Raw genomic sequence first — 24895 nt, 5'->3', positions numbered from 1 at the left:
TCTGTATTGAATATTTGTTTTGTTAAATTGACAACCAATTCTCGGTTTACACTTAACTTAAAACCCAATTTTCTCTTACTGACCGTTTTTTGAAGTCTCTTTAGTTTTCCTTTCTTTTCTCTCAAGATGTCAAGACAACCAGAGCACTTTTTATCAGAAGAAGACTTAGTAGTTTCAAGTCTTTTTAAGATATCATATAATATATTTTCAAGCTATTTATTACTTTTTAAAATGATTTACAATTTCACTACATTTTATATTTTGCAATTTCACTACTTTTTATAGGTTTTTTACAAAAAATTTTGAGACATTTGACTTTATTACAAATGTGTTTCATATAATGAAATAAGGAATTTATATTTCTTTTACATATGCATCAAACCACATGATTGTTTAATTAGCTAGAAAAATTAAATTAAAATTTGTCTAAAAACGTATGTATCACCTGTTATATATTATTATATATACACCTACCCTACCCCCCCCCCCCCACACACACACACACACACCAAGCATAATTACATGTTTAAGCATCCTGATTTACACTCTTCATTTAATAAACATTTATTTTTAGTATAGAAAAAAGTTTAACCTGGAAATAAGAAAACCCTAAATTCATATGAGAATACTTTTATGAAAATGTAAAAATTCTGTCAAACAATTTTGAAGCAGTAAATCATCTTACAGATAAAAAATTGTACTCTTGACCTCTACTGAAAGAAAAATTAATCACTTACCATCCAATGCTACACACAACAAAATATCAAATCTTTTAAGAGTATAAAGACAGTCTGCAATCACTTCATTAAAGTTCAGTGAATTGATTTCATTTATCCTTTGAAGAAATATTTCCAATTTCAGTTGATTATCACTATTTGTGTTCTGAATTTCTTCTACAATCTTGTAAAACCCATTCAAAAAAATGATACGAGCAAATCTCATCCAGTCAGATGATACTTGCTCAACCAAAACTTTTCTAACTTTTTCATCTGTATCTAGATTTAAGGCAAGAAAAAGATTTATGTAATACACAAATTTGATGCCCAAAAAAAATATTTTGTTACAACTGTTATTTTGTTTAATAGTTTTCTAAGGAAAAAAAAAGTAACCACACAATTTTCAAAACAACACTTTTAACCTTTCTTGTTTAAATATTAATTTTATCATGAAAATGCCTTCTAAAATTTGCACTTTTCTAAAACTTTTGAAATTCTGAAGCTTTAAGTGTGGTATTTAATTTTTTTTTGATTTGTTTTTTGACTTGAAGATTTCCAAAAAAAAGCATATACAAATACCTAGCCTTTAACATACTTTAAAATACCACCTTTATTCACTGAGCCTGTTAAGGTAAAGGCTGAGAAATATAAACATTTACCAATACCCAAATCTCTGGTTATGTCAACATCAAGAAAGTTGTATAGATCAATTTCGGAAGGTTTAGTCATATAACGCAGCTCATTGTGGAAAATCTTTACTTTTAGCACCTTTTATTAGTTGTGGATGATAATATTAGACAGGATGCAGATGTTATTCGAATAGTTTAAAGTGAAAAGTATGCTTAGATAAACACCAATATTATGATAATGGATATATGGCTTGATAGAAGAATGAGAGAAAATAGTTCTAATTGTTTAAAACTGTGCAAATTGTTGCTTAGCTATAAAAAAAATTGCCAGATCATAAACTTGAAAACAAATTTCAAAACATTTTTTGAAATAAGATGCATAATGTAAGTTTTTTTTTGCATGAAACTTTTAAAGTTGAGCTTTTTGCATCTGTTTATCACAGTACTTATTTTACTTAAGTTAAAGTTTCTTGATTTATCTTTTCTTATACATGTTTTTAAAACTTTAATCTAAAAAGATATTTTTTAGATCTGTAAAAGTTTTAAAAAATTTAAAATCCTTCAAAATTTAAATAAAAAATAACAACAATTTAATATACAAAACCAAATTTTCTCAAGACAACATGAGAGCTTCTATGATTAACCTTATTATGGTGGTACATTAGCTCAATCATTTTCTTCTGAGTTGGCAGCCATAATATCATTGCATTTTTTTTTTTTCATGATAAACACAATAGTAACTTTCTTTAAATTAAGTTTCTATTGAATTTCAAGAAAAATTTTTTAATGAATATTTTAAGTTTGGATATTATATAATACTTAAGAAAATAATCTTTTAAAACAGAAGAATTGTAGCAAAAGAAATAATCTTTAAAACTTTCACAACTATATTTTATCTTCCCCTTCCCACCACTTCCCCTGGTCAAAAAGAATTGTGAAAAAGAAAGAAGAACTTTTTTAAAAAAAAGGATTGAATTGATCTCTGATTCTACTTCTACAAATCAGACTTATTAAGTGTACTATGAAGAGTGCAAACATTAATGCAGAGAAGCAGATGTGAAAACTCTAAAAATTTTGGAGTTTCATGTTTGGATTTAAGAAACCATATTCAAAAGTTTCATCTGAAGTTGTCAGATCTTTTTTACTTGTTTGATGTTAGTATGAATGCTGAAAAGAATACTGAAATTTATTGGTGATTATCTGTAGCCATTCATACACATACTTGATAAACCAACTAAAGAACTTGTCTTTCAACAAGAAAATGCCTCTTATCATTGAGCAATAATTGGCTATGATTGGTTGTAACAAAAGAAAATCAACACAACAACTTGCAACAGCCCAGGCTTTAATTGCATTGAAAATTTGTGTTCTTGGTTAAACCAACAGCTTGCAAAACAGCAACTAATCAAGTAAATGTGACTTATCATCTCAACAATATTCCTCAAATTATTGCTCATAACTCAATTGATAGTATGCCAAATCACATGAATGAATGTATTAGAAGAAAAGGAAGTTTTAATTTTGATTTTTCTTCATATTTTTTTTGATTTTGAAGTTGATGTTTTAATTTGAAATTTTCCTTGATCTTTAATTTTTTTAAATATATTTCACTACTTATGTTTACAATTTATAATATTTTTTTTTTTTTTTTTTTATAAATAATATAATTTTTAAATAAAAAATAGTATTTCTTTCTGTTTTTTTTTCTAAAATATTTTTCTGATTTAAAAAATATTATACCTTATTTGAATTATTAGAATTTGAAATGAAAAATGAAAAATAAATTTTCTGATTCTTAACAGCTGTAATTTATTTTTTAACATTTTATAAAATAAAGCTTACTTATAATTTATTTTTTGTATATTTCTTCAATCCTTGAATAAATCATTCGTAACTTATTTTGCCATAAAAAATAAATTTTACTTAATAAATAATTTAACTAAAAATAAAATAGCAATTATTTTATTTGGAATTACTTAAAAAATGCTGGATTGTTAACCCCTTTACCACATAGTGAATAATAAATAATCCAAAAGAATTTATCCTTTTTATTATTACCTTATCTGCATAGTGTGCCATATGTGTACCAAAATAATTTTTGTTTTTTGTTTCTATATAAAAAATATTTTTTAAAAAATAAAAAAATGTGTCACTTTATTTCACTTTTTATGCGTTATATATTTTTTTGATTAACAAGAAAAAAAGCATGTGGTAAGGGGTTGAATCAAGAAAATCAACTTATTTATCTTTCATTATTTTTTTACTTTATTTGCATTTCTTAAATTTTATTTCTTCAAATTATTTCTTTTGAAAATAATTTCTTTCTGTTATTTATTATCCTCTTTGCTGCTCTTATCTCTTTTAAAACATTTAATAATATAAATTTTAAATGCAAATTGTTATAGAAAAATTGTTAAATAAAGTTCAATCAAATTTCATTAGTTTTGCTACTTTAGCATGGGATAATTTTGTTTCGGCTAATACATAGATTTTTTTTATGTTATTAAACTGTTTGCTGTTCGTATCTCTTTAAAAAGTCTTGTTTGTCTTACAAATTACCTACTTTGTTGTTAAATTAAACCTATTACTTTTTTATTTACATTTTAATAATTCTAAAAAGAAAAAAAGTCTGAGGCCAGAAAAGACTTAGTGTCATTTTAAATTGTATAAGTATTGTTAAATGCATTAGTCAAATGTATTATGTTGTAAAATGTATCAAGTTGAATGTTATTTAAATGTTAAGTGCATATTTTTGTTTAACTTGAATCATTATGCTGACTAAAATAAAACTTCTTTTTATAATAATACATGTACCAGCACAATATTGATACATGTAGTTTTATGCATGTCATACTTTACCCCCAGTAACAGGGTAACATTAACATTAACACAATACAACATAAATGAATAAAAAAATCCTGTAAATTTCACTCAACTTGGGTAATATTATGTGAAAATAAAGTAGATAAAGAGTTTTGCAATGCAGAGTGACAAAGTTGGCAAAAACCCTACCCACCTGGGTTTTTGGGCATTTGATTTTTTTTTTTGATTTTTATTTGTTATAATTGATAATTTTGATCTAAAACTAGACATAATGAAAGAAAAAACTTTAAAGCCATTTAATTGTTTAAAACAATTTTTTAAAAAATTCAATACCTTTAGAACAACTATTTTTAAAAAACTCTTATTCAACTTGTAACTATCTGAAGAAACCACAAAAAACAAAAAACACAAAATTATTTTGTGAAAAAATATTATATTGTTTTGGAATTAGTAGTTTTCTAAAGGAAAAAAAAATAGAATAATCTTTTAAACCTTCTGCCTTAAAAATTTTTTTATTCTGAAAATGCCTTCTAAAATTTGAACTTTTCTAAAGCCCTTTTGTAATCCTGGACCTTTCAGTTTGGTATTTAATTTCATACTTATTCTTTTTTGATTTAACTTGAAGATTTCCAAAAAAATATAATTAAATATTAAGCCATTCCAAACAGCTATTTAAACATACACAAAGGTTTCTAATAATACACCAATCCGATCGTAAAAAACGCGTAGAAATATTGAGGATCTGGATCCAAATTGTGTGGGTAAAATAAAAATAAACTTTTACGTACAAAGGATTTTTAAGTAAACATTGAGCTTTTCTTTTGTTAAGATTATTTATCCTAAGATAAACTCATAATGGATTTCGATTTAATTAATAAAATGAAAGTTTATGAGTTAAAGCAGTATTTAAGACTTCGAAATTTGCGTGTTTCTGGAACGAAGAGGGAATTAGTTGCTCGTGTATTTTCTGCAATGGAAAACTTTATTGAGCCTGTACTTACTGCTACCGAGGCAGTCGAAGAACTTAAAGATGAATATCAAAAAAAACTTTTAATTAACAATGTTAAATGCAGTGATCCGTTTATCTTATTAGATGGTTGGTTACCTGAAGAGGACAGTATTAAACAATGGCCAATGGTTTTGTATCCAGATATTTTTAACTATTTGATGTTTAACCCATCTGAATTAGGCAGCAATGACTTAAATGATTATAAAAATTCAAAAGCTTTTAGTTTTTATAAAACAGGCTGGCTTCAAAAACTCTCTTATCACTGTATAAGTGAGGAAAGTCCATTTTGTGCAATAAAAGGCGAATGCAGACATTCACAACGTATTAATGACACAAGCCATAAACTGTGGTTGATCATAGAAAAAGAAAATGCTAAAATCCGATCTTGTCACTGTACATGTATGGCAGGAACGAGCCAAACATGTAACCATGTTGCTGCAGCAATGTTTAGAATTGAAGCTGCTGTAAGAATGGGCTTAACAAATCCGGCTTGCACAATGGTTTCAAATCAATGGCTTCCAAATCAAAAAGATGTTTTACCTGTTAAAATTAAAAATCTAGATTTTAGCAGAGAAAATTTTTCTCAACATTTAAAAAAAAAAAGACCATTTGTAGACAGTTTGTATAAGAAATTTAATCCAATTTCTAATTATTCTACTAAACTTAATCTTCAGGATGTTGCAAAAGCATTAAAAGAAATAGCGCCTAATTCCATCATTTTTAATGCTGTCTCAAAACCAGATATTGACTTTAGTTTAGAAGTCGTAAACGACATTAGTACTTGCCAATCAAATCTAATGAGTGTTAATGATATACTGGTTATGTCAAAAGATATATTATCATTTGAAAAAAATATAACACTTCATATGACGCTTAAAAATATTGAAGAAATTGAGCAGTTGACCAAAGGACAAAATAAAAACAAATACTGGTATGAATATAGAAAGGTGTTATAACAGCTTCAAAAAGTTATAATGTTTGGACAAAAATGAACAAGTTAAATAAAATTGATGGTGATATGTGGGAGTTAAATCAACGTATATCTGGCATGTCGTTTGTTAATTCAAACATACCTGCAATAAAGTATGGCAGGGAAATGGAACAAAATGCTGTTAATTGTTTTTATGAAATTTTAAAAATCAATCATAAAGGTGTAGCAATGCATGATTGTGGGCTATTTTTAGATAGAGATGTTCCCTTCATTGGTGGTAGTCCTGATTGTATCGTTACTTGTTTGTGTTGTCCACCTGCATGTCTTGAAGTTAAATGCCCATTTTCTATAAATTACTTGTCCCCACTTGATCCAAGCATAAAACTTCCATATTTGATTAAAAATGATGTTGGTGTTTCTTTAAATAAAAATCATGCATATTATATGCAATGCCTTGTACAAATGGCTGTTACAAGGCACCATCACTCATATTTTATGGTGTGGACACCTCATGGAAATTTTATTGAACATATAAAGTTTGACAATAACAAATGGGAAGAACTCAAGTGTGATTTTATAGACTATTACTATAAACATTATTTGAGCACAATTTTTATTCAACACTAAGCTTTGTTGAATAATTGGAAACTGGATTAAACTTGTTATGCAAACTGCCTACAATTGGTATTCAACTTATAATCAACCACACTTTGACTGGTGACACTTTGGCTTGTGTCATTAATATGTTGTGAATGTGTGAAAGCGAGAATGGTTGGGAAAAACATTGGCCATTGTTTAATACTGTCCTTTTCAGGTAACCAACCATCTGATAAAGTAACTGATTAGTGCATTTAACATTGTTAGTTAAAATATTTTTTGATATTTATCATTAAGTTCTTCGACTTCCTCGGTAGCATTTAGTACAGGCTTAATAAGATTTCCACTGTGACAATATATGGCAGTTTATATAGCTTGTTTTTTATTTGATAAGGAAAAATAAATATGGCTGCATTTCTAGAAATTTCTGCTTTTTCTATTCAAATTCTGATTCTGAATGCCTAAGCTCCCTTAATTTGTGTTTCAGCCCCCCCCCCAACTATAAAAGTGACAACTATGTCAAAATTATATGGATGTTCCTTTTTTTTATATTATCAAAATCCCGGGAATATCAGTAGCGGCATTTCGAGAACGAACATACGGGGCAATTAACGCCCCCTTTTGTAGCAATCGCCCTCTCCTTCTACCATTTGTCCTCTGTATCGTCTAAATTTTGTTATAAAGATCAAGCAATATACTTATTTGCTACTATAAAGTGCCTCTTTTTTGAAAAATGATCCTCCTCCCCCTCCCTTCACTAAAATATTTCACGATACGGGGTTCTATGGTTCGTGAGTTATAACTGTTTAAAGTGGAAATTAAGAGATAATAAAAAAAATATTTCTCCTTTGGACTCGTAAGTATGATATATCGTTAGGAAAATAATTCAACGTGAAGTAACTTTTTCTTAGTTCGTTACGTGCCTAATTATTAGTGCTGATATAATTAAATGTGATGGATTAGAAAAGGTAAGGGAAGCGAAACTTGTGGCTCTTAAGTTTAGGCCAGGGAGGCCAACTTTTTAGGTCTTTTTTGTTCCCAGGCTTCAATCATCGTAGTTTTTTGAAAAGTAACTTTATTTGACGTTTTAATGACATTTTCATACACCCTCCCCTCCCCCCACATGGTTTTAATATTAAAACTTGAAAGATTAGTAAGTTTTATTTCTAGAAATAAGTTAACATTAATTTATCTAGAATTCATTTTGTGCTGTTTTTCCATTCACGCTCGCAAACGTGATCACTATTTTTTTGTGCTGTTCAACTTTTATAGCCTTAGCAGGCCATGAACGAAGGCGGCAATCACCTTTTACTAATTGGCAAGTGAACACCTCGATTTTTTGAGTTTGCGTACATACACTTGTTGAACATCACCCATCTACCCCCCACGTACGCAAATTACTTAATTAATTAACAAATTAACTTAATTATTTAACAACTTTAAGGTTTTATATTTCTATCTCTTGAATTATCGACTAATACAGGTTTCAAGTTACAGAGTACAGCACAAACCCTCACAATATCATCAACATGACGCAACATTGTTAGTGGAAAAACATTCTTTAAAATTCTATAAGTTTTCATTCTATTAATGACTCGTTCAACGTGTATTCTTAAGTTTGCTATTTTTTTAGTTTTTTTACATTCAGATGCAATCATTTGACTTTTGAGACGAGCACCTGGAGGAATTATCAAAGTACAAAATTTTAACAAAAGTTCTTCCTGAATTTGAAATCCACGATCTGCCATGACTTCATCGTCACGCTCTAACAAGTCATAAAAGCCACTGTCTTTTGTAACAAAACTGTCTGAACATCTTCCACCATAACAATCAGATAAAAAAGTAATAAAACCACTAGGCGAAATTCCAACAAGAAACTTAAATGTATTGTGTTGTTTATAATCAGACCAAGTTGAGGCTTGTGCTAAAAGAGACTTGGGTCGTTCAATAAAAACTTCAGCACAATCAATAATCACACGACACTTGTAATATCCTGCATTCTTAAATACACTAGGCAAATTTTCCCTGATGGTTTCACGTGGAAGCCATACAATAAGAGCACTACCTAACACACTGCTGATAAGTTTAATCCATGTGGTAAATATGTTAGAAGAAGTTGTAGGAGAAATTCCAAATCGTTCTGCAATGTCTTCATTAAGAATACCAAGACGAAGTCGCACAATTGTTAAAAAAAATTCGTCACGATGAGAAAGTTTTCTATATTTAGTTGACTGAAATCTGCGCTTTAATTTGCTAGTATTCTGAATATGTTTTGGTCCTCGCCAGTAACTAAGCTTTTGAAGAAATGGTATAATAAGTAAGAAGATAGCATTAAATAAAGCTATTGTAGGTATCCCTGTATAAAAGTTCATTTTTTTGTCTGTTTTAACTTTGTTGCATGAAAAAATCATTAATTTCTTAGTTTGATTAACTTGTTTTTGGTTTAGTTGCTTCAAAGATATATTCAAGAAATTAACTTTTTTAATGAGTGAATCAATCAAAGACGTTTTAGAATTACATCCTTCACACACATTTAGCAATGACTGACTAGCATATGAATGTTCACAGCTTGGAGGTGGTAAATAAATTGTATTATCATTATTATTACTTAACTCATTGGTATTATCTTCACTTGTATTATTATTCATATCATTACATTCTGTGCTAATACTTTTCAAAATTAAAAAGTTCGATTTTGGGCAACGTTTATATAAACTCTTTCTTGGCTTAATGTTAGTAGAATTATATCCCATATTTAAAGTAGGATCTGGATTAGCAATCGTAGGTGTTCCATCTACAAAATGCATCGAACAAACACGATCACTGTCGCATGGATTCCATTCTTTCTTATTTTTACCTTCTCTTTTTAACAAAATTTTCCACTTTTCTCTTTTTCTAGAATTTCTTAAAGAACTTGGAAAACAGTAAAGATTAAAAGGACGATTACAACCACATTGTTCTTTTTTCAAACCTTCATGAACATTACATTCTTGTTTTTTCCACTTAAAAAGTTTATAATGGCTATTCGAACACCCTATTACTGCACAGTTACCTCTGTTACCCATCGTGATGAGTTCAAAAGGTAAATACAAACAAATACTAATTCAAATACAGATATTTTGGAAGCTTTTTCGACTTTTTACCCACACAATTAGAGTTCAGTCCCCGCCGCGCAAAATGGTAGAATTTAAGTTGGATAGGTGAATTAGAAGAAGGATATTATTATATTATTTTAAGAAGCATTTATTTCTATAAGAAAACATTTTTTTCATAAGTACTTTAAAGTTACTTGAAACAATGCATTGATAAATTTTTGCATTTAAGCATTTTTAACTTTTACCACACATTTTTTTGCTGATTACCAAAAAAAATTTTAAATTTTTAAATTTTCTAATTTTCCACAGAATTTTATTAGAGATATTTCAGTCACCAAAGAAGAACAGTTACAATTTTCCTAAAGGACCATATTTTAATAACACTTTTGCAACTTTAAAATGCTGAATTTGGATGTTGAGCACAAATCATTTATTAGCCATTATCTCAAGAAATACAAAAAGTAAATCAAATTTTAGGGTTAGGTAAATTTCATTTAATAAAAAGTTAAAAATTAGGAATAGTTTTTCAATAAATTTACATGACTATGAAGTTGATGATGACTGCTTAATCTGATATAGAAATATAGGGGAACCTTTTATTCAATAAATCTGCAACTTGCATGAACGATTCATTCAATAAATCTGCAAAGTTTGATGGGTATTCTGATGGCAACAATACAGAAATAAAACAATAAATCTGTGTCACTATATAAACAATTTTTTAGCTGATTTTTTCAACTTTTTTTACTTTTGTGTGACTAGTCAACGCAAGTTACCTTAGTGGCACAGTAAAAAGATAGCAGCATGATTAAACAAATCAGATTTTTCATGTGTCTTAAAAGATCTTAAGGATATTGTTGTTTTTGTTAAAAATCAACTGCATTATTAAAGAGAATATGGTAATGTTACTGAACAGCATTTGAAATTGAAGAAAAAATACTAAAGAAAACCAAATTGTGCGTAAAATTTGTCAAATTTGGATTTTATATGGAAAATAAATTCAACTGCATAGTAAACAAGCAAAAAGTCAAAGCTAATCCAAGAGCCAAATGCCACTACAACTCACAATTATGCCCATTTACTTGAGCTAAATGGCTTCGAACTGATTGTTTGATTTTTAAATTGTTTTTTTTTAGATTTAATATTTTAAGATATTACTAGAAATAATAGAAAGTTCATTATGAGCCAAAACTTAAAATTTAAACTTGTTGATTCTGTTATTTCACAACACTTTGTAATTACAACATCTTAATGAAAGAAAATGTTCAGATTTAGACATTAAGTGTACAAAGAGTTTTTCTGAATTTTTTTTTAGTTTCAAGGGAATTCTTTGATTTATCTTTACTTACCATATGTATGCATTTAAAACAATAATTTAAGACATTAGTATTGAAATATGTAATAATTTTTTTTAGAATTAAAAAACTTCCTGGAAAAATGGAAAAAGTTAAATTTCAAATGGCAACAATTTAATATACAAAACCAAATTTTCTCAAATCAAACAACATGCAAAGCTTCTTTTTGGAAAATACTGACCTTAATATAGTGATAAATCGGCTTAAACATTTTGTTCTTATTTGTCAGCTATTATATTACTACTTTTTTTCATGATAAACTCAATAAAAACTTTCTTCAAATAGTTTCTAATAAATTTCAAGAGAAAAAGAAATACTTATAAATGTTTCATGTTTATATATTTTTAATAAAACTTTAGAAAGCATGTAAAGAAAACTTTACATTTTCAAATTTCCATTTTTTCCTCCTCCTTCCATCACTCCCCTATTTTTATTAATCTTTAATATTATCACACTGTTTGTTATTTTCATTATATCACTTTATCTTGGTTGTTTAATGATTTAAACTTCTACTAAATGACAATAAGGTGAGCAAAGGTATTCTACCGCTTAATAAAAATACTCATGCTTCAATGCATATTGCTCATTCAGACCATACCAAGAAAACTTATGAAAATCTTAACATAATTTCTGTTATGTACATTACATAAAATTATATCACATACATGAATACCTAATGTCCAATTTTCACATATACACAGATATAAATAAACATATAAATAAACATATAAATAAACACATATATAGACATTAGATGCATTAGCAAAATTTTTGATATTAATTTATTAAGTATAATAGTTTATCTCAGTTTTGTTGTATTTTCAAGAAGGATATCTAAAAATTACTCATGACTCTGAATACTGACAACTCGATTACTAACTTTGTATTTTTTGGATGAGCAATCAATAAAATTTATCAATATTTGTTAAAAATAAAAGATAGTGAAAACTGAAAACCTAAAACAAGTGTTGTATTTATTTTGTCATAAAAAGTGAAAATTTGCTTCACAATAAAAATTTCTTTAGCATTTCTTTTACCTTCATGATCCAAACAACTTGCTGATGACATGTTAGGATTTTGTAGTACATTATTAAGTTCTTGGGTGTCAACAATACTATGCTCATCATTTGCTTTAACACAGGTGTTACCCATTACATTAGTGTGCTAAAAGCAAGAATGATCTGTAAAATATCATTTTTTAATATATATATATATATATATATATATATATATATATATATATATATATATATATATATATATATATATATATATATATATATATATATATATCACTTAGTAAATAAATTGCATCATTTTATAAATCTGCAAAGTAGTCAAAGATTTTTTGTAAATAATTTCCTGTAAATAAATGTTATGGAAATGAATAACCATTTTAGATTAGTACTATATTAGGAATATTTGCTACTAAAATAATAGAGACAAGTAGGAAGTTTTGCTTTTAAAAAACTTCAATGATTAAAAATCAAATCTTCTTTTCACAGAATCAAAAATTATGTAGCTTAAAAATGACAAGTTTAAAATGAATGGCTTTCATGTAAAATTCTCTCAAATACAGTTTCTACCCAAATGTTTCTATCAGCAAAATATCTGCATACATATATGTATCAAATTTAAAAAAAAAACTTCAATATATTGTTGGTTTGTCAATTGTACTTTGTCTTGTGGTATAGATAAATCATGACTTTCCCCAAAATATAATTTTCAAAACTAGTTGCATACCTGTAATCTATTTATATTAAGAATATTGATTACTAAGCATTCGGTTTTTAGTTTTTCTGTTATTAACAAATAAGTTACAAATTTCTTAAAGCCGTGTAAAATAACTTGAAATTTTTGAACTTTATTAAAGTGGAACTCTTCATGAGTTTAAAACAGCAAATCAATTAGGGTGGCAACTTTTTAACCATAAACTATTATCTTTTAAAAATAAGTTTGGCAAATTTAATCAAATAGTACTTCAATGCAACCTCTTGAAGGGTATAAACAAAATAATATAAAATATGTGAAGCATTGCATATTTATTTCAGCAATATTATAATTCTGTATGCTTAAACAAGTAAAATATTTTAAATTCAATTCATTTCAAATGACTGATATAGAAGTTTGCACTTTATTCATTTTTATTTAACAATGACAGAGTGAAAAATAATGACATATTTTAAAACATTTTACTTGAATTGTTCGAATGGAAAGGGTTTGCATTTTCAAACTATGTTGATCTTGAAAATGAACTTTTTTCTTAGAGGAAATATTACAAATGTTTAAAAAGTAAAAAGCATCACTTTAATTGCAAATTTAAACTTTTCCAAATATTTTGATCCAAAGAATCAATGAGTATGTTTATTTCTGTCCTAGATATGATATTCTCCCTGTCATTAGATTATTTTCACACTACTACACTGTCACATGCACTCAACAGCTCACTTTTTTTTTCAATATTAAAAAAAAAACGTGCAGTCAATCATAAAGAAAAAGTTTCTGACTGAATATTTTATATCATTATGGTTCAGCATGCAATTTTCATGTTATAAGTGAGAACTTGCTGGTGACATGTTAGGGTCAGCTTGTAAGTTGCTTAACTTAAAATGACAGATTGGTTTCGTAAACTTTTTTTCTTCTAAATGTTTAAAGTTTGAAAATGTTAAAACATGCAATTATTAATAAATAATCAGGAAAAAAAATGAAAAAGTCAAGCCCTGTTTGGGAAAAACTTCTCAAATCAGTAACCTTTCAGTCAGGAAAAAGCAACATTTGTTAAACTAGATACTTACCTATTCGATAGTTTAACTTTCTCAGGCAAATAGATGCAAAGAATTTATAGTCGATATATATATAGACTACACTGCCGAATTCTATTTATATTTTGACAACACCCTAAATTATTGCGGTCATGTGATACTTAAGTGGCAGTTAAGGCACACTCGTGCATTTACTGTCACTTAAGCTGGATGGCGCATACTCTTTCACTTTTAGCGAAACATCGTTATTATGTTATAATATGTTTTTATGCTCAGGCTTCAAGAGTGTGAAATCGAAAGTTTTTTATCCTCCTAACATTTTCTCAAATAATTTCACAACTAGACATCTTTCGAAAATATGCAAGTTGGGAGAATTTGATTTCGAAAATATGCAAGTTGGGAGAAAATGAATTCATACTTTTCCTTGCTTCCGACTTTTCATTGATTTTTTTTTTTGCTGGGAGTAAAAATGCACTTGCTAAAATATCTATTCTCAGAAACTCCTTGCTAAATTCGAATTACATAAAGTTTTTTTTCAAATCGAAAGAGAAAACTTTTAATAAAAGCATTATCATGATACTTTTGTTATAGATTTCATCGTGAGCTGTAAACCTTTTCTTGATTTAAAGACAAAATAATGGAATGAAGTTTTGTTTTTCTTCTCAAATTCGATGTTCGTGGTGACCAAGTAAATATTTTTACTTACTATCACCTTGCTTTCTGTTGTATTGTGAAGTATTTTATTTTTTGTGAATATCCGGTCTGCTTACACGTTTGTATTATAGCTTAGACGATTATGACCACTCTGTAAGTTTTTCTGCTGTTGTTTTGACCCGCACAAGTATCAGCATATATAGTTTTGCAAAACAATACCTAATTAAGTTACTATCAAGAGTTTTCAAATACTGTTGGATTCAGCGTTACTTGATTTCCTAGGAAGTCGATATAGAAACACTGAGATCGACTTGACTGAGAAACACTGAGATCGACTTGACTGAGAAACACTGAGATCGACTTGACTGAGAAACACTGAGATCTTCACCGAATACCTCCGACTTTCACCTGTTTTTTCATCACAAAAAACTTTTTTTGCGTCGCCCATAAAAATAATCTTCTCGAAGTTATGCTTATGAAACCAAAAACCTTTGTTTTTATGCAACCAAATTGAATACAGAGTTCTTGAAGAATGAGTGCAGTAAGAATGATGATAAATTAGAAAATCATGATGCTTATTATAAATACAGACAACCCTGGAGTATTCTTGGCGGAGATGGAACAAGAGCACGTGACTCATTTCGAGAAGTTTGTGTATCGTAGTATCTGGAAATCACATGATCAATCAACCAACAAATAAAATATTCTTTAGAGTTCTACGAATGAAAGTCACTACTCTTTTAAAAGTATTTGCGTAATCGAAATATACGCTTCCTTTTTGCATGTATATATAAAATGGTAGGGGCAGTGTTGCGTCATTTACATAAAGCATTTGTTTGAACTTCTCAGCGTTTTACATTTGCAAAATTCTAAGAATGAAAATCAAAACTCGTTTAAAAGTATTTCTCGCCAAGTTTAAAAAAAGGTGAAGCAGTTAACTGAACTAAAAAAGAAAGCAGGATGACGTCACATAACACGTTTACTTCAAATAAGACTTTTTTATAATATACGTTTTCATATAAAACCAAAAAAACGTTCTCCTATTACCACCATTCTAAATTCTATAACTTCCAAGCTAAACTGTTCGAGATGACGAAAGGTGTAAGCAAAAACTCACTCAACTCATCAACGAATGACAACTTATTAAAAGAAGGTTTTTCCTATATAAAACCCAGAAATTGATTTAGTTTCCTTCAAATTATGAGAAAAAAAAATTGGAGTATTTAGAATTAGATTATAATAATGGAATAAATTCAATAGTAAATTAAACTCACAAAAGAATTTTTTTTAATCTTAGAAAATACTTTTTTGAACCTTTGATCGAGCATCTTTTTCCGATATGATTCTCTATTTCTTTTTATATTCTCATCATATTTTCTTCCTTTTTTCATGTTGTTGATGCCTCCCTCATCTTCCTTGAAATGATGAGAGCTAATATGGAAGAAGATGAAGTCAGGTAATTTTCAACTTGTTTAATTATGGTTATTTTCCGGCACGAATTAGTATTCTGATACAGCTATATGATTTCTGGTATGCTTTAGTAATTAGTAATGAATGAATTTCAGAGTTTGCTAAACCTTTTGCCATTTCACTTTCTAAATCACCAGCGATATTCATTTCATCAATCCAAATTGTTTATAATATAATCATCAAACCAAACTTTATATATGTAATCTATCATGTATACAGCCTTTTTCAGTCAAAGCTTTATACAAATTGTTTGCGCATTCTTTACTCGTTTTCCAATTACATGATATCTTTATGTCCTAATATTCGCTCTTCTGCTGTCAGTTTGACTATGCTATGTAGCAAATTCTTCTGCAATCATTTTAATAAAGTCTTCTGAAATCATTTTAAGTAGTCGAAGTATGAGAACACACTTTTATTTCAGTTAAAACTCTCAACATAAAAGTTTAAACCTAATGAAAGCATGAGAAAAGTTTTAACGCGTTGATGACGAAGTTTTGTTGACAAAACGGTTTAAAACAGCACGATAGCTAACACATCACAAATATAACGATCATAAATCTAAAAACATTCATTTACACAAATTAAATGAGATCAAATAATACTTTAACTCATAAAAAAAAAAAATTTACTTTAAAATTAATAAAAATTAAACAGATTTTATTTCATAAATTAAAAATTCAGAGCAACCGTGTTCATAAAATAATTTAAACTTTTGCAAAATTATATATATTTACTATTTATATATGTTATACATATTTTTTGCATTATTGCACTTAAATTAATATGCAAAAAAGTGACATCAAAAGTTATACCCAGTTATATTTGTTACAGTTATGTTATATATGTTATATGTTAGAGTTATATTTGATTATTTTTTCAACTTTCTTTAAAATACTTGATTTGTAATAATTAAGACGTGTTAAAAAGTCCCTGAAAACAAATGTGATAAAAAAATGTGGTAAAAATTGGTTGAACAAGAACTACAATGTTACAATGCAACTTTTTATTTGTTGATAAAAACTCCATGGACTTTAATTGGTTAGACACAACCCAAAATGCAACTTTGAAAATTTACAACTGAATATCAAACATACATAAAAAGCAAACCCCTAATGTCACGTGAGATATTTTATCAGCCTGCGAAAAAATATTTTGTTATTGTCATTGTATAAAATTAAATTTTGTTTTGAAACTTGTATCAATTCAATTTTAATCAATAAGCGCTCCTATTTCTGCAACAATTAAGTTGGCAAAATTGAAGTGTTTTTTTTCTCCTTTAAAATATTTTTTACAAAAGGAGAATTTACTTTGGGAATATTTTTCGATCTTTCCACAGAATTTTATAAAGTTGACCACCAATTTCAATGATTAGAACTTCATAGACATCACTGACATGCATGGCTTTAGAGGCGTAACAAACAATTGGCTGGAGTATTACCAATCCAACTTATATATAACGGAAGTGGAAACCTCACATGTCTCATTTTAATCTTTTGCAAATAGAAAAATTGAAACATCATAATCCAAAACTTTTATGTTTGAGAAAGAATTGCATCAATCTAAATTAATCAAGAATTTCCTCAGTCAGTTAATCAAGAATTGCCTCAAATTTGCCTCAAACTTTTGTAACACTCAAAATTGTTTCTAAAATTTAAAATCTGCTTAGCGATGAATAGCGCCTTGAAAGCTTGTTGTAAATGTTGTGTCGCTCCATATAAGGATTGTTGAGAAATGTTTAGAAAGTTAATTTTGATTCTATTTTAATTATATGTATATTTGATTCAGTAAGGGGGCATCCATAAAGTACGTACGCAGGTATGGGGGGAGGGGGTTACCAAAAAACGTACAAATGCGCACAAGGGGAGGGGGGGGGGTTCATGACAGCGAGTACGTACTAGAGATGGGAATCGAACCCTTTTTTTAAAGTTCGGGTTCGGTTCGGTTTGGTTATATCTAATGCTCGAGTTCGGTTCGGTTCGGTCTTAAGCACAGTTCGGGTTCGGTTCGGTTCGGTATCAACACAACTGTTTTTTTATTAGTTACAAAGCTTTACATCCACAATGATAAAACACAAATAAATTAAAGTTATAATAAGTAGTTAAATAATTGCAAATAATTTGAAATAATTTGCAATGCTTTTATACTGCAAGTTCAAAAGTTCAAAAAATAATGCAGTTGCTAATAGCTGCAGTTAACAGCTATTAGCAACTGCATTGTTTTTAAACATTAAAGCAGTAACTTTCTGAACACATTAAAGCAGTAACTTTCTCTTTAAGGACACTGAATCTTATGATTAAATCGTTTATTTCCAAATAAACAAAAACTTTTATCTTTCCATTCAAATAACTGAATACGTTGCAACAAAAAAAAACTGCTTATTTCCAAGATGTCGAACGAATTTGTTAGGAACGAGAAAAAGTATCTTCAGCTCCTTGAGTTATATAAGAAAGCATATTCAACACTTGAAAAACAAAAGCAGTATCAGCACGCACAGGAATTGTGGAAAATAGTAAAATATGATCAGTCTTTGTATGAAAAAAAAGTAAACGAATTAAAAGTAAAGGCAACAAAGTCAAAAGGATCAATCATGTCATTCTGGGGAAATGCTTTATCACCGCCTAGCAAAAAGAAAAAAGATATCCATCCAGTGCCGTCTTCGTCAAATAAAATACAAAGTTTTCCAAACGCAACTACGACAGAACCTGAAAGGATTGAACTTAGTAAGCCATTTTTTGTGATAATTTACAAACTTTTTCTCTCGTGATTTTCTATATATTGAATTCAACTGAATTGGTAATTAAACTACATTGTACGACTATATTGCAATCGCATAGTTTTATTCATCATAATTGAACAACTTGACCAATTTCTCTACATCCAATCTCTATAACTGTTAAGAATTTATAATAGTTTATTTTTGGGTATTTCCTAATTTAGATTTAACATCAAACGAGAAGGAAAGAGCAAATCCGCAAGTTAAAAGTCGGAAGAAAATCTCAGATCTTGAATCACAGCTTTCATCCTTGATAATCTTACGCGATTCTGGTTTGTCTACTGTAACGAGGAAACAATTAGACAATGTGAAAGAAAGCATAAGAAGAGAAAAAACAAACTTGGACAGGTAAATGTTAAGAGATATATTGAATAGTGCTTAGAAGTATAGAAAGACGTCTTCGCCATAAAAACCAAACTTTTAGGCAGGCAGTAACTTTCAAAATTTTGTTTTTCAAATTGTCAATAAGAATTTCTAATTGAGGATTTACAAAGTTCGCAGAATCCAGGTAACCTTAAGTATAGAAGATTTTATAACGGAATCAAAGATTTGTGTAATACTTTGTTTTCAGATTGATTCGTGAATCGGCACGACAAAGAAAACGGAGACAAAAACTTAAAGAGGGCATCGAAAACAGTTTGTCAAAACAACCCTGAAGTATCAAGTGCTTTGAAACAGTTTATGCGAAACCATCCTGGACGACCACGGTTCGAAATTGATCAACCAGAATTTTTATCAACAATCATAAAAATTGTGCAAAGTTCATCAGCAGCAGACGAGCGTCGAAGAACAGAATGTCTTCGCAGTGTCTCCACTTTGGATGATCTTCAGAAAGAGCTGACGAAAATAGGCTTCAACTTGAGTAGAAGTGGTTTGTACCTTCGTCTTTTACCAAGACGTGAAAACACTTCTGAAGGAAAAAAGCATGTAAACACAGTTCCTGTGAAGCTACTACGTCCAGAAAATTCACTGCGAAAAAGAAATGATGATAGAATGTTTGCCAAATCTTTTATTGATGACATGTTTGAAGTTTGCAAATTGTTTGGACCAAAAGCTGTGCTTTTCATGTCCAATGATGATAAAGCCAGGGTACCGTTGGGTCTTACTGCTGCAAGCCTTCAAGCGCCGTTGCTGATGCATATGGAATACAAGGTCAAACTTATGGATCATGACTTTGTCGTTGGCCCACAGCACAAGTTAATCCCATCGGTGTATGGCATATGCGAAGTTAACAATAATGGAAATTTATCCTACAGTGGAGACACTTTCATACGCATAAGAAGTGGGAAACACGATACATCGAATGCTTTTACACATGCTTTTGATGTTAGGGAGCTTTTTGAAACCAAGTTGGTTAGACGTAAACCAATTATGTTAATGGAGACTGATGGAGCTCAAAATGAGGCACCACGCTTCCCTAACACGTTAGCAACTGCTGTTGATCTCTTCCGCTTGCTGGATTTAGATATCTTGCTTCATGGTGCGAATGCAGCTGGGCTTTCAGCCTTCAACCCCATTGAAAGAAGAATGGCACCTCTTTCTCGTGATTTGGCTGGAATAGCTCTTCCCCTTGATTATTTTGGCAATCACCTTGATTCTTCTTGGAAGACAATCAACCAAGAACTGGAGGTAGAAAATTTTCAAAAAGCGACTGACGTTTTATCCCAAGTTTGGGAGAAAACCGTCATCGACGGTTACCATGTTAATTGCCGGGCAGTACCAGTTGGAAAAGCATATAAACCGCCAAATCCTGATTCTGTTTGGGTAGAGAAACATTGCCAGCAATCGCGATACTGTCTACAAATTGTGAAATGCCAGGACAAGTTATGTTGTTCATCGTTTAAAACAAATTGGCTGAATACCATCCCCCAACGTTTCATTCCATTTCCGGCCATCTACGAGTACTGCGAGAATGGTTACAAAGCAATGGAACCATCTCGATATTTTAAAAACGTATCAAACCATTCAAACTTTGCACCTCTGACGCATAGGCTTTTGCTACAAGATATACCTACAGAAGGCTTAAAGTACAAAATTATACCATTTGATCTGTATTGTCTTTCATTGGAAAAAAAGCTTTTAAACGGAATTTGCGACAAATGCAATAAATACTGGCCGAGCGAGGCAGCAATGAAACGGTACAAGAAAGCACACAAAAAACAAAAGATAAAGATTGATATGGAGAGTGATTAAAGTGAAAGTTAAGAAGTCAGTGAGAAGATTACTAATGAAAGATTAGAAGCAGAGTTCATGCCTGTTTTCCATAACATTTTCAATTTATTTAAGTCACCATTTGTGGAAATATAAATACCTAAATTTAAAATACTCGCAACACGAATTCTTTCTAAATCATTTTTCTTTCCTTTCGTTAATAACTGCCCTTTTTTAGTTAAGTACAGAAAAATCTCTAACTAAAAATGTTGATCTTTTTTGTATTTAATGTTTTGAAAACTTTTTTTTTTTGGGTGGGTGGGTGGGGAGGTCATACTTTTTTTGTAAATAACGCGTACGTACGCAGAGGGGGAGGGGGTGTTTAAAAGCGTACAAGTGCGTACAAGGGGGGAGGGGGGTCCAAAAGCATTGGTTTTACTGCGTACGTACTTTATGGACGTCCCCTAAATACAGTTGTTTTTTTCCAATATATAAAAAATTGAGACTGATAATAGATCAATAATAAATAGTTAATGTTTTAAACTCTACTCATTATTATAATAATATATATTTGTTTTATTTTTTTATCCTTTTTGTTTATTATTAAATTTTTTAAAAAACCACGAAGAAATAGTTCATGTTAAAAATACGAAATTCAAAAATTATCATTATACCATGCTGAGCCACTGTGAGTAATGCTCATCTTTTAAAAAACGGTTATTTTGATAGTCTCGATTGATAAAAAACCTGTTTTAGCATAAGAACCCTACAATTGACAGGAATCGAACTCCTGGAACTTTTACTTTACTTTTATTTATAATCAAAATCCTGATATTTAAATTTTAAATAAAAAAAAGGAAATAACATAATTAGCAGACCAAAAAAATGTCTTTAACCCCTCAAAAAAAAAAACTTAAAAGCTAAATTTTTACATTAAAATTACACAAATGTGAATACAAATTAATATATAACAATAATAGCAATAATCATCAGCGGCATTTTTGTTTAGTAAAATTTTAAACGTTTTATGATCAACTTTCATAATACAAATTCACCTCAAAAAGTTTTTGAACTTTTCAAAAACAAATTCCCATAGGATTTTAATATTGTTCGCTTCATTTTCTGATTTTTATGCTTAAAAATAATTTAAACAATATTCAAACGATAGGAATTTGTATAAAAATAAAAACCTTCATACAAAGCTAGCAACTTACAAGATTTGGATTCATGGAGCTCTCTGTTTCATATCCAAATGATTTATCTAAAAATTAGATTTATCAAAAACGGAAGAAAATATTTATAAGCTTCATAAAAAATGTGGTTAATTTTTATAAAAAAAAAACACATAATTCAGTAATTGCCAAAAGATAAGATTTCAATTAATAAACAACTGAAGCCATACTTTTTCCGTGCCTCTATCATTTTCATTCAACCAACTTCTTTTGCCAGATGTAATAATGCACTTGATAAAAAGTCATCGCCTCGGAAACTCTTAGTGAGCTCGAATTGCGTAAAGTTTTTTCCCAATCGAAACAGAAAATTTCTAATAAAAGCATCATCACGATGTTTCTTAAAAATTTCATCGTAAGTTGTAAACTTTTTTCTTGATTCAAAAACAAAACAATCGAAGTTTTATTTTGCTTCATAAATTCAATCCTCGTGGTGAACAAGAAAATACCCATCATTTACCATCACCTTGCTTTCATTTGCACCGTGAATGGAATCATGTTTCCTTTGTGGACAAGTATCAACATTTATAATTTTTCAAATTTATAATTTTTCAACCTTCACAAGTATCAATATTTATAATTTTTCAAAAAACATGAACTCAACGCAAAGAAAAAGCAAAAATTGAAATCCTCACCCAAAACCTCCAATCTGACAATTTTATCTGTTAAACGCTACAAAAAACATTTTTTTCGTTCCCCTTAAAAATGATCTTCTTAAAGTTTTGCTTATGAAGCCAAGAGCCTTCATTATGAAACATTTATTATTTAATTAAACAAACATTTAATACAGAGTTCTTGAACATTAAATGCAAAATAAAAATGATGAAAATTAGAACATCATGGTTCACATTTTAAATACAGACAATCCTGGAATGTTTTTGGCAGAGATGGAACAAGAGCACGTGGCTCACTTCAAGAAGTTTGCTTGTCGTAGTTGCATATCTAGAGATAAAACGACCAACAATTAAAATATTTGTAAGAGTTTTAAGACTGAAAGTCACAACTCCCTAAAAAGTATTTGTGTAAAAGAAATATACGTTTCCTTTGTACATGCATCCATAAAATGAAAGGTGCAATGTTGCACCATTTACATAAAGCATTTTATTTGAACTTCTCAGCTTCGTGCATCAGCAAAATTTTTTGACGCATTAAAAAAAAAATTATTTCTCGCCTTGTTTAAAAAAGATGAAGCAGTTAATTGAACGAAACACAAAGGTGGATGACGTAATTTATCACGAAGTCGTCTAGACAGAAGTTGCTGACTAAGTAAACTTTAGGTCAAGATTTTGGCGCGAAACATCGAATAAAGTCCTTGCTTACAGAAACATGAAGCTGAATATAGCTTTGATTTAAATTGTGGAAAAAACTCTCGATCTGCTAAAGTTTTCTCACAACATACGTATTGATATAAAATCAAAAAGAACGTTCTCCTATTACAAATCGCTCTCAATTCTTTCGCCTCCAAACTAAGATGTTCGAGATGACGAGAGGTGAAAGTCAAAACAAAAAATAAAAAAATCACTAGGGAGAGAACACTCACTTACACAACTCGTCAACTAATAACAACTTATTGAAAGAAGCGTCTTTTTTTATACAAAACCCAGAAATTGATTTGGCTTCCTTCAAGTTATGAGAAAAAGAAAATTGGAATAAGATTGTTGTAACAAAATGAATTCAAATATAAATTAAACTTACAAAAGAATTTTTTTAATCTTCTCTTAAAATGTTTTTATCCTTCTTGATCGTGCATCTTCTTCCGATATGATTCCCTATTACTTTTAATACCCTCATCATATTTTCTTCCTTTTTGCATATAGTTGATGCCTCCCTCTTCTTCACTAAAGTGAAGAGAGCTATTTTGTAAAAAGATGGACCCAGATAATTTTCAACTTGTTTAGTATGATTATTTTCCGTCACGAGTTAGCATGGGTGTATGCTGATATAGTTATATGTATTCTCGTTTACTGCTTCTGAATTTAGTAATAAATGAATTTCAGAGTTTACTGCTTCTGAAATTAGTAATAAATGAATTTCAGAGTTTGCTACACCTTTTGCCATTTCACTTTCTGACACACCAGCCATTCATTTCTTCAATCCTAATTATTTACAAATATTTATCAACCCAAACTGTTTATATATGTAACCTATCATATGTATATTGCCTTTTTCGGTCAAAACTTTACATAAATCATTTGCAAGTTCTTCACTCGTTTTCCAATTATATTGTATTAATATATCCTACTTCTTGTTTTCTGCAATTTCTGCTGTCAGTTTTAACATTTTGTCAAACGAATTTCTCATCTTTAGTCTTCTGCAATCATTTTAAGTGGTCGAAGTTTTATTTCAGTTAAAACTTTAAAAGTTTAAACCAAATGAAAATATGCAAAAAGTTTTAACGCGTTGATGACGAAGTTTTATTGACAAAACGACTTAAAATCAGCACGCTAGGTAACATAACAAACATAACTATCATAAATCTAAAAACTTTCATTTACACAAAGTAAATATAATCAAATAATATATCAACTCATAAAAAAAAAAAATTTTATTGAAAATTAATCAAAGTTATAGAGAATTTATTTCATAAAATCAAAAACTTAAAACAACAATTTTCATCAAATAAGTTCAATTTTTACATAATTACACAAATTAATATGCGAAAAATGCAAATTTAAAGTAACATCAAAAATTATATAGATTG

General features: G+C 29.1%; 4 protein-coding genes and 1 pseudogene across 6 annotated transcripts in view; 3 read left to right on the top strand and 2 right to left on the bottom strand.

The window, feature by feature from the left end:
• The window catches only part of LOC149893925 (uncharacterized), a 79960-nt gene extending 55360 nt beyond the window's left edge, over positions 1 to 24600 (bottom strand). The window contains exons 1-6 of one of the 3 annotated variants that reach the window (XM_090076470.1): positions 24199 to 24600; positions 23890 to 24158; positions 22368 to 23136; positions 22180 to 22226; positions 12193 to 12319; positions 738 to 995 (exon numbers count right to left, since the gene is read on the bottom strand). In XM_090076470.1, coding sequence (XP_089932596.1) covers positions 738 to 995; positions 12193 to 12319; positions 22180 to 22194 — 400 coding nt within the window. In that variant the 5' untranslated portion in view covers positions 22195 to 22226; positions 22368 to 23136; positions 23890 to 24158; positions 24199 to 24600. Of the gene's footprint in view, positions 1 to 737; positions 996 to 12192; positions 12337 to 13950; positions 14278 to 22179; positions 22227 to 22367; positions 23137 to 23889; positions 24159 to 24198 lie in introns of those variants that run through there. The other 2 variants (XM_090076472.1, XM_090076471.1) reach the window with 2 other exon arrangements.
• On the top strand, positions 4889 to 6133 carry LOC149893929 (uncharacterized). Its single transcript, XM_090068174.1, has one exon. The coding sequence runs from the start codon at positions 5024 to 5026 to the stop codon at positions 6131 to 6133; it is 1110 nt and encodes a 369-aa protein (XP_089924300.1). The 5' UTR covers positions 4889 to 5023.
• Positions 6189 to 8557, top strand: LOC149893928 (uncharacterized). The gene is made up of 2 exons (XM_090076505.1): positions 6189 to 6922; positions 8354 to 8557. The coding sequence occupies exon 1, from the start codon at positions 6196 to 6198 to the stop codon at positions 6733 to 6735; it is 540 nt and encodes a 179-aa protein (XP_089932631.1). The 5' UTR covers positions 6189 to 6195; the 3' UTR covers positions 6736 to 6922; positions 8354 to 8557.
• Positions 7926 to 12175, bottom strand: LOC149893927 (uncharacterized). The gene has a single exon (XM_090076493.1). The coding sequence runs from the start codon at positions 9768 to 9770 to the stop codon at positions 8145 to 8147; it is 1626 nt and encodes a 541-aa protein (XP_089932619.1). The 5' UTR covers positions 9771 to 12175; the 3' UTR covers positions 7926 to 8144.
• On the top strand, positions 18614 to 21121 carry LOC149893926 (uncharacterized; annotated as a pseudogene).
• Positions 24601 to 24895: the final 295 nt, after the last annotated feature.

This window comes from Hydra viridissima, unplaced genomic scaffold, assembly GCF_058129835.1.
Source record: "Hydra viridissima isolate aposymbiotic clone 2 unplaced genomic scaffold, HvirCarnegie_v1 scaffold_1, whole genome shotgun sequence".
Lineage (NCBI taxonomy): Eukaryota > Metazoa > Cnidaria > Hydrozoa > Anthoathecata > Hydridae > Hydra > Hydra viridissima.
The sequence above is the reverse complement of the archived record's forward strand: the minus strand, read 5'-3'. Positions and strand labels throughout refer to the sequence as shown.

What these genes read in the sequence shown, in the direction of transcription:
- LOC149893929 (XM_090068174.1), top strand. Translation starts at nt 5,024, where the DNA reads ATGGATTTCGATTTAATTAATAAAATGAAAGTTTATGAGTTAAAGCAG.
- LOC149893928 (XM_090076505.1), top strand. Translation starts at nt 6,196, where the DNA reads ATGTGGGAGTTAAATCAACGTATATCTGGCATGTCGTTTGTTAATTCA.
- LOC149893927 (XM_090076493.1), bottom strand. Translation starts at nt 9,770, where the DNA reads ATGGGTAACAGAGGTAACTGTGCAGTAATAGGGTGTTCGAATAGCCAT.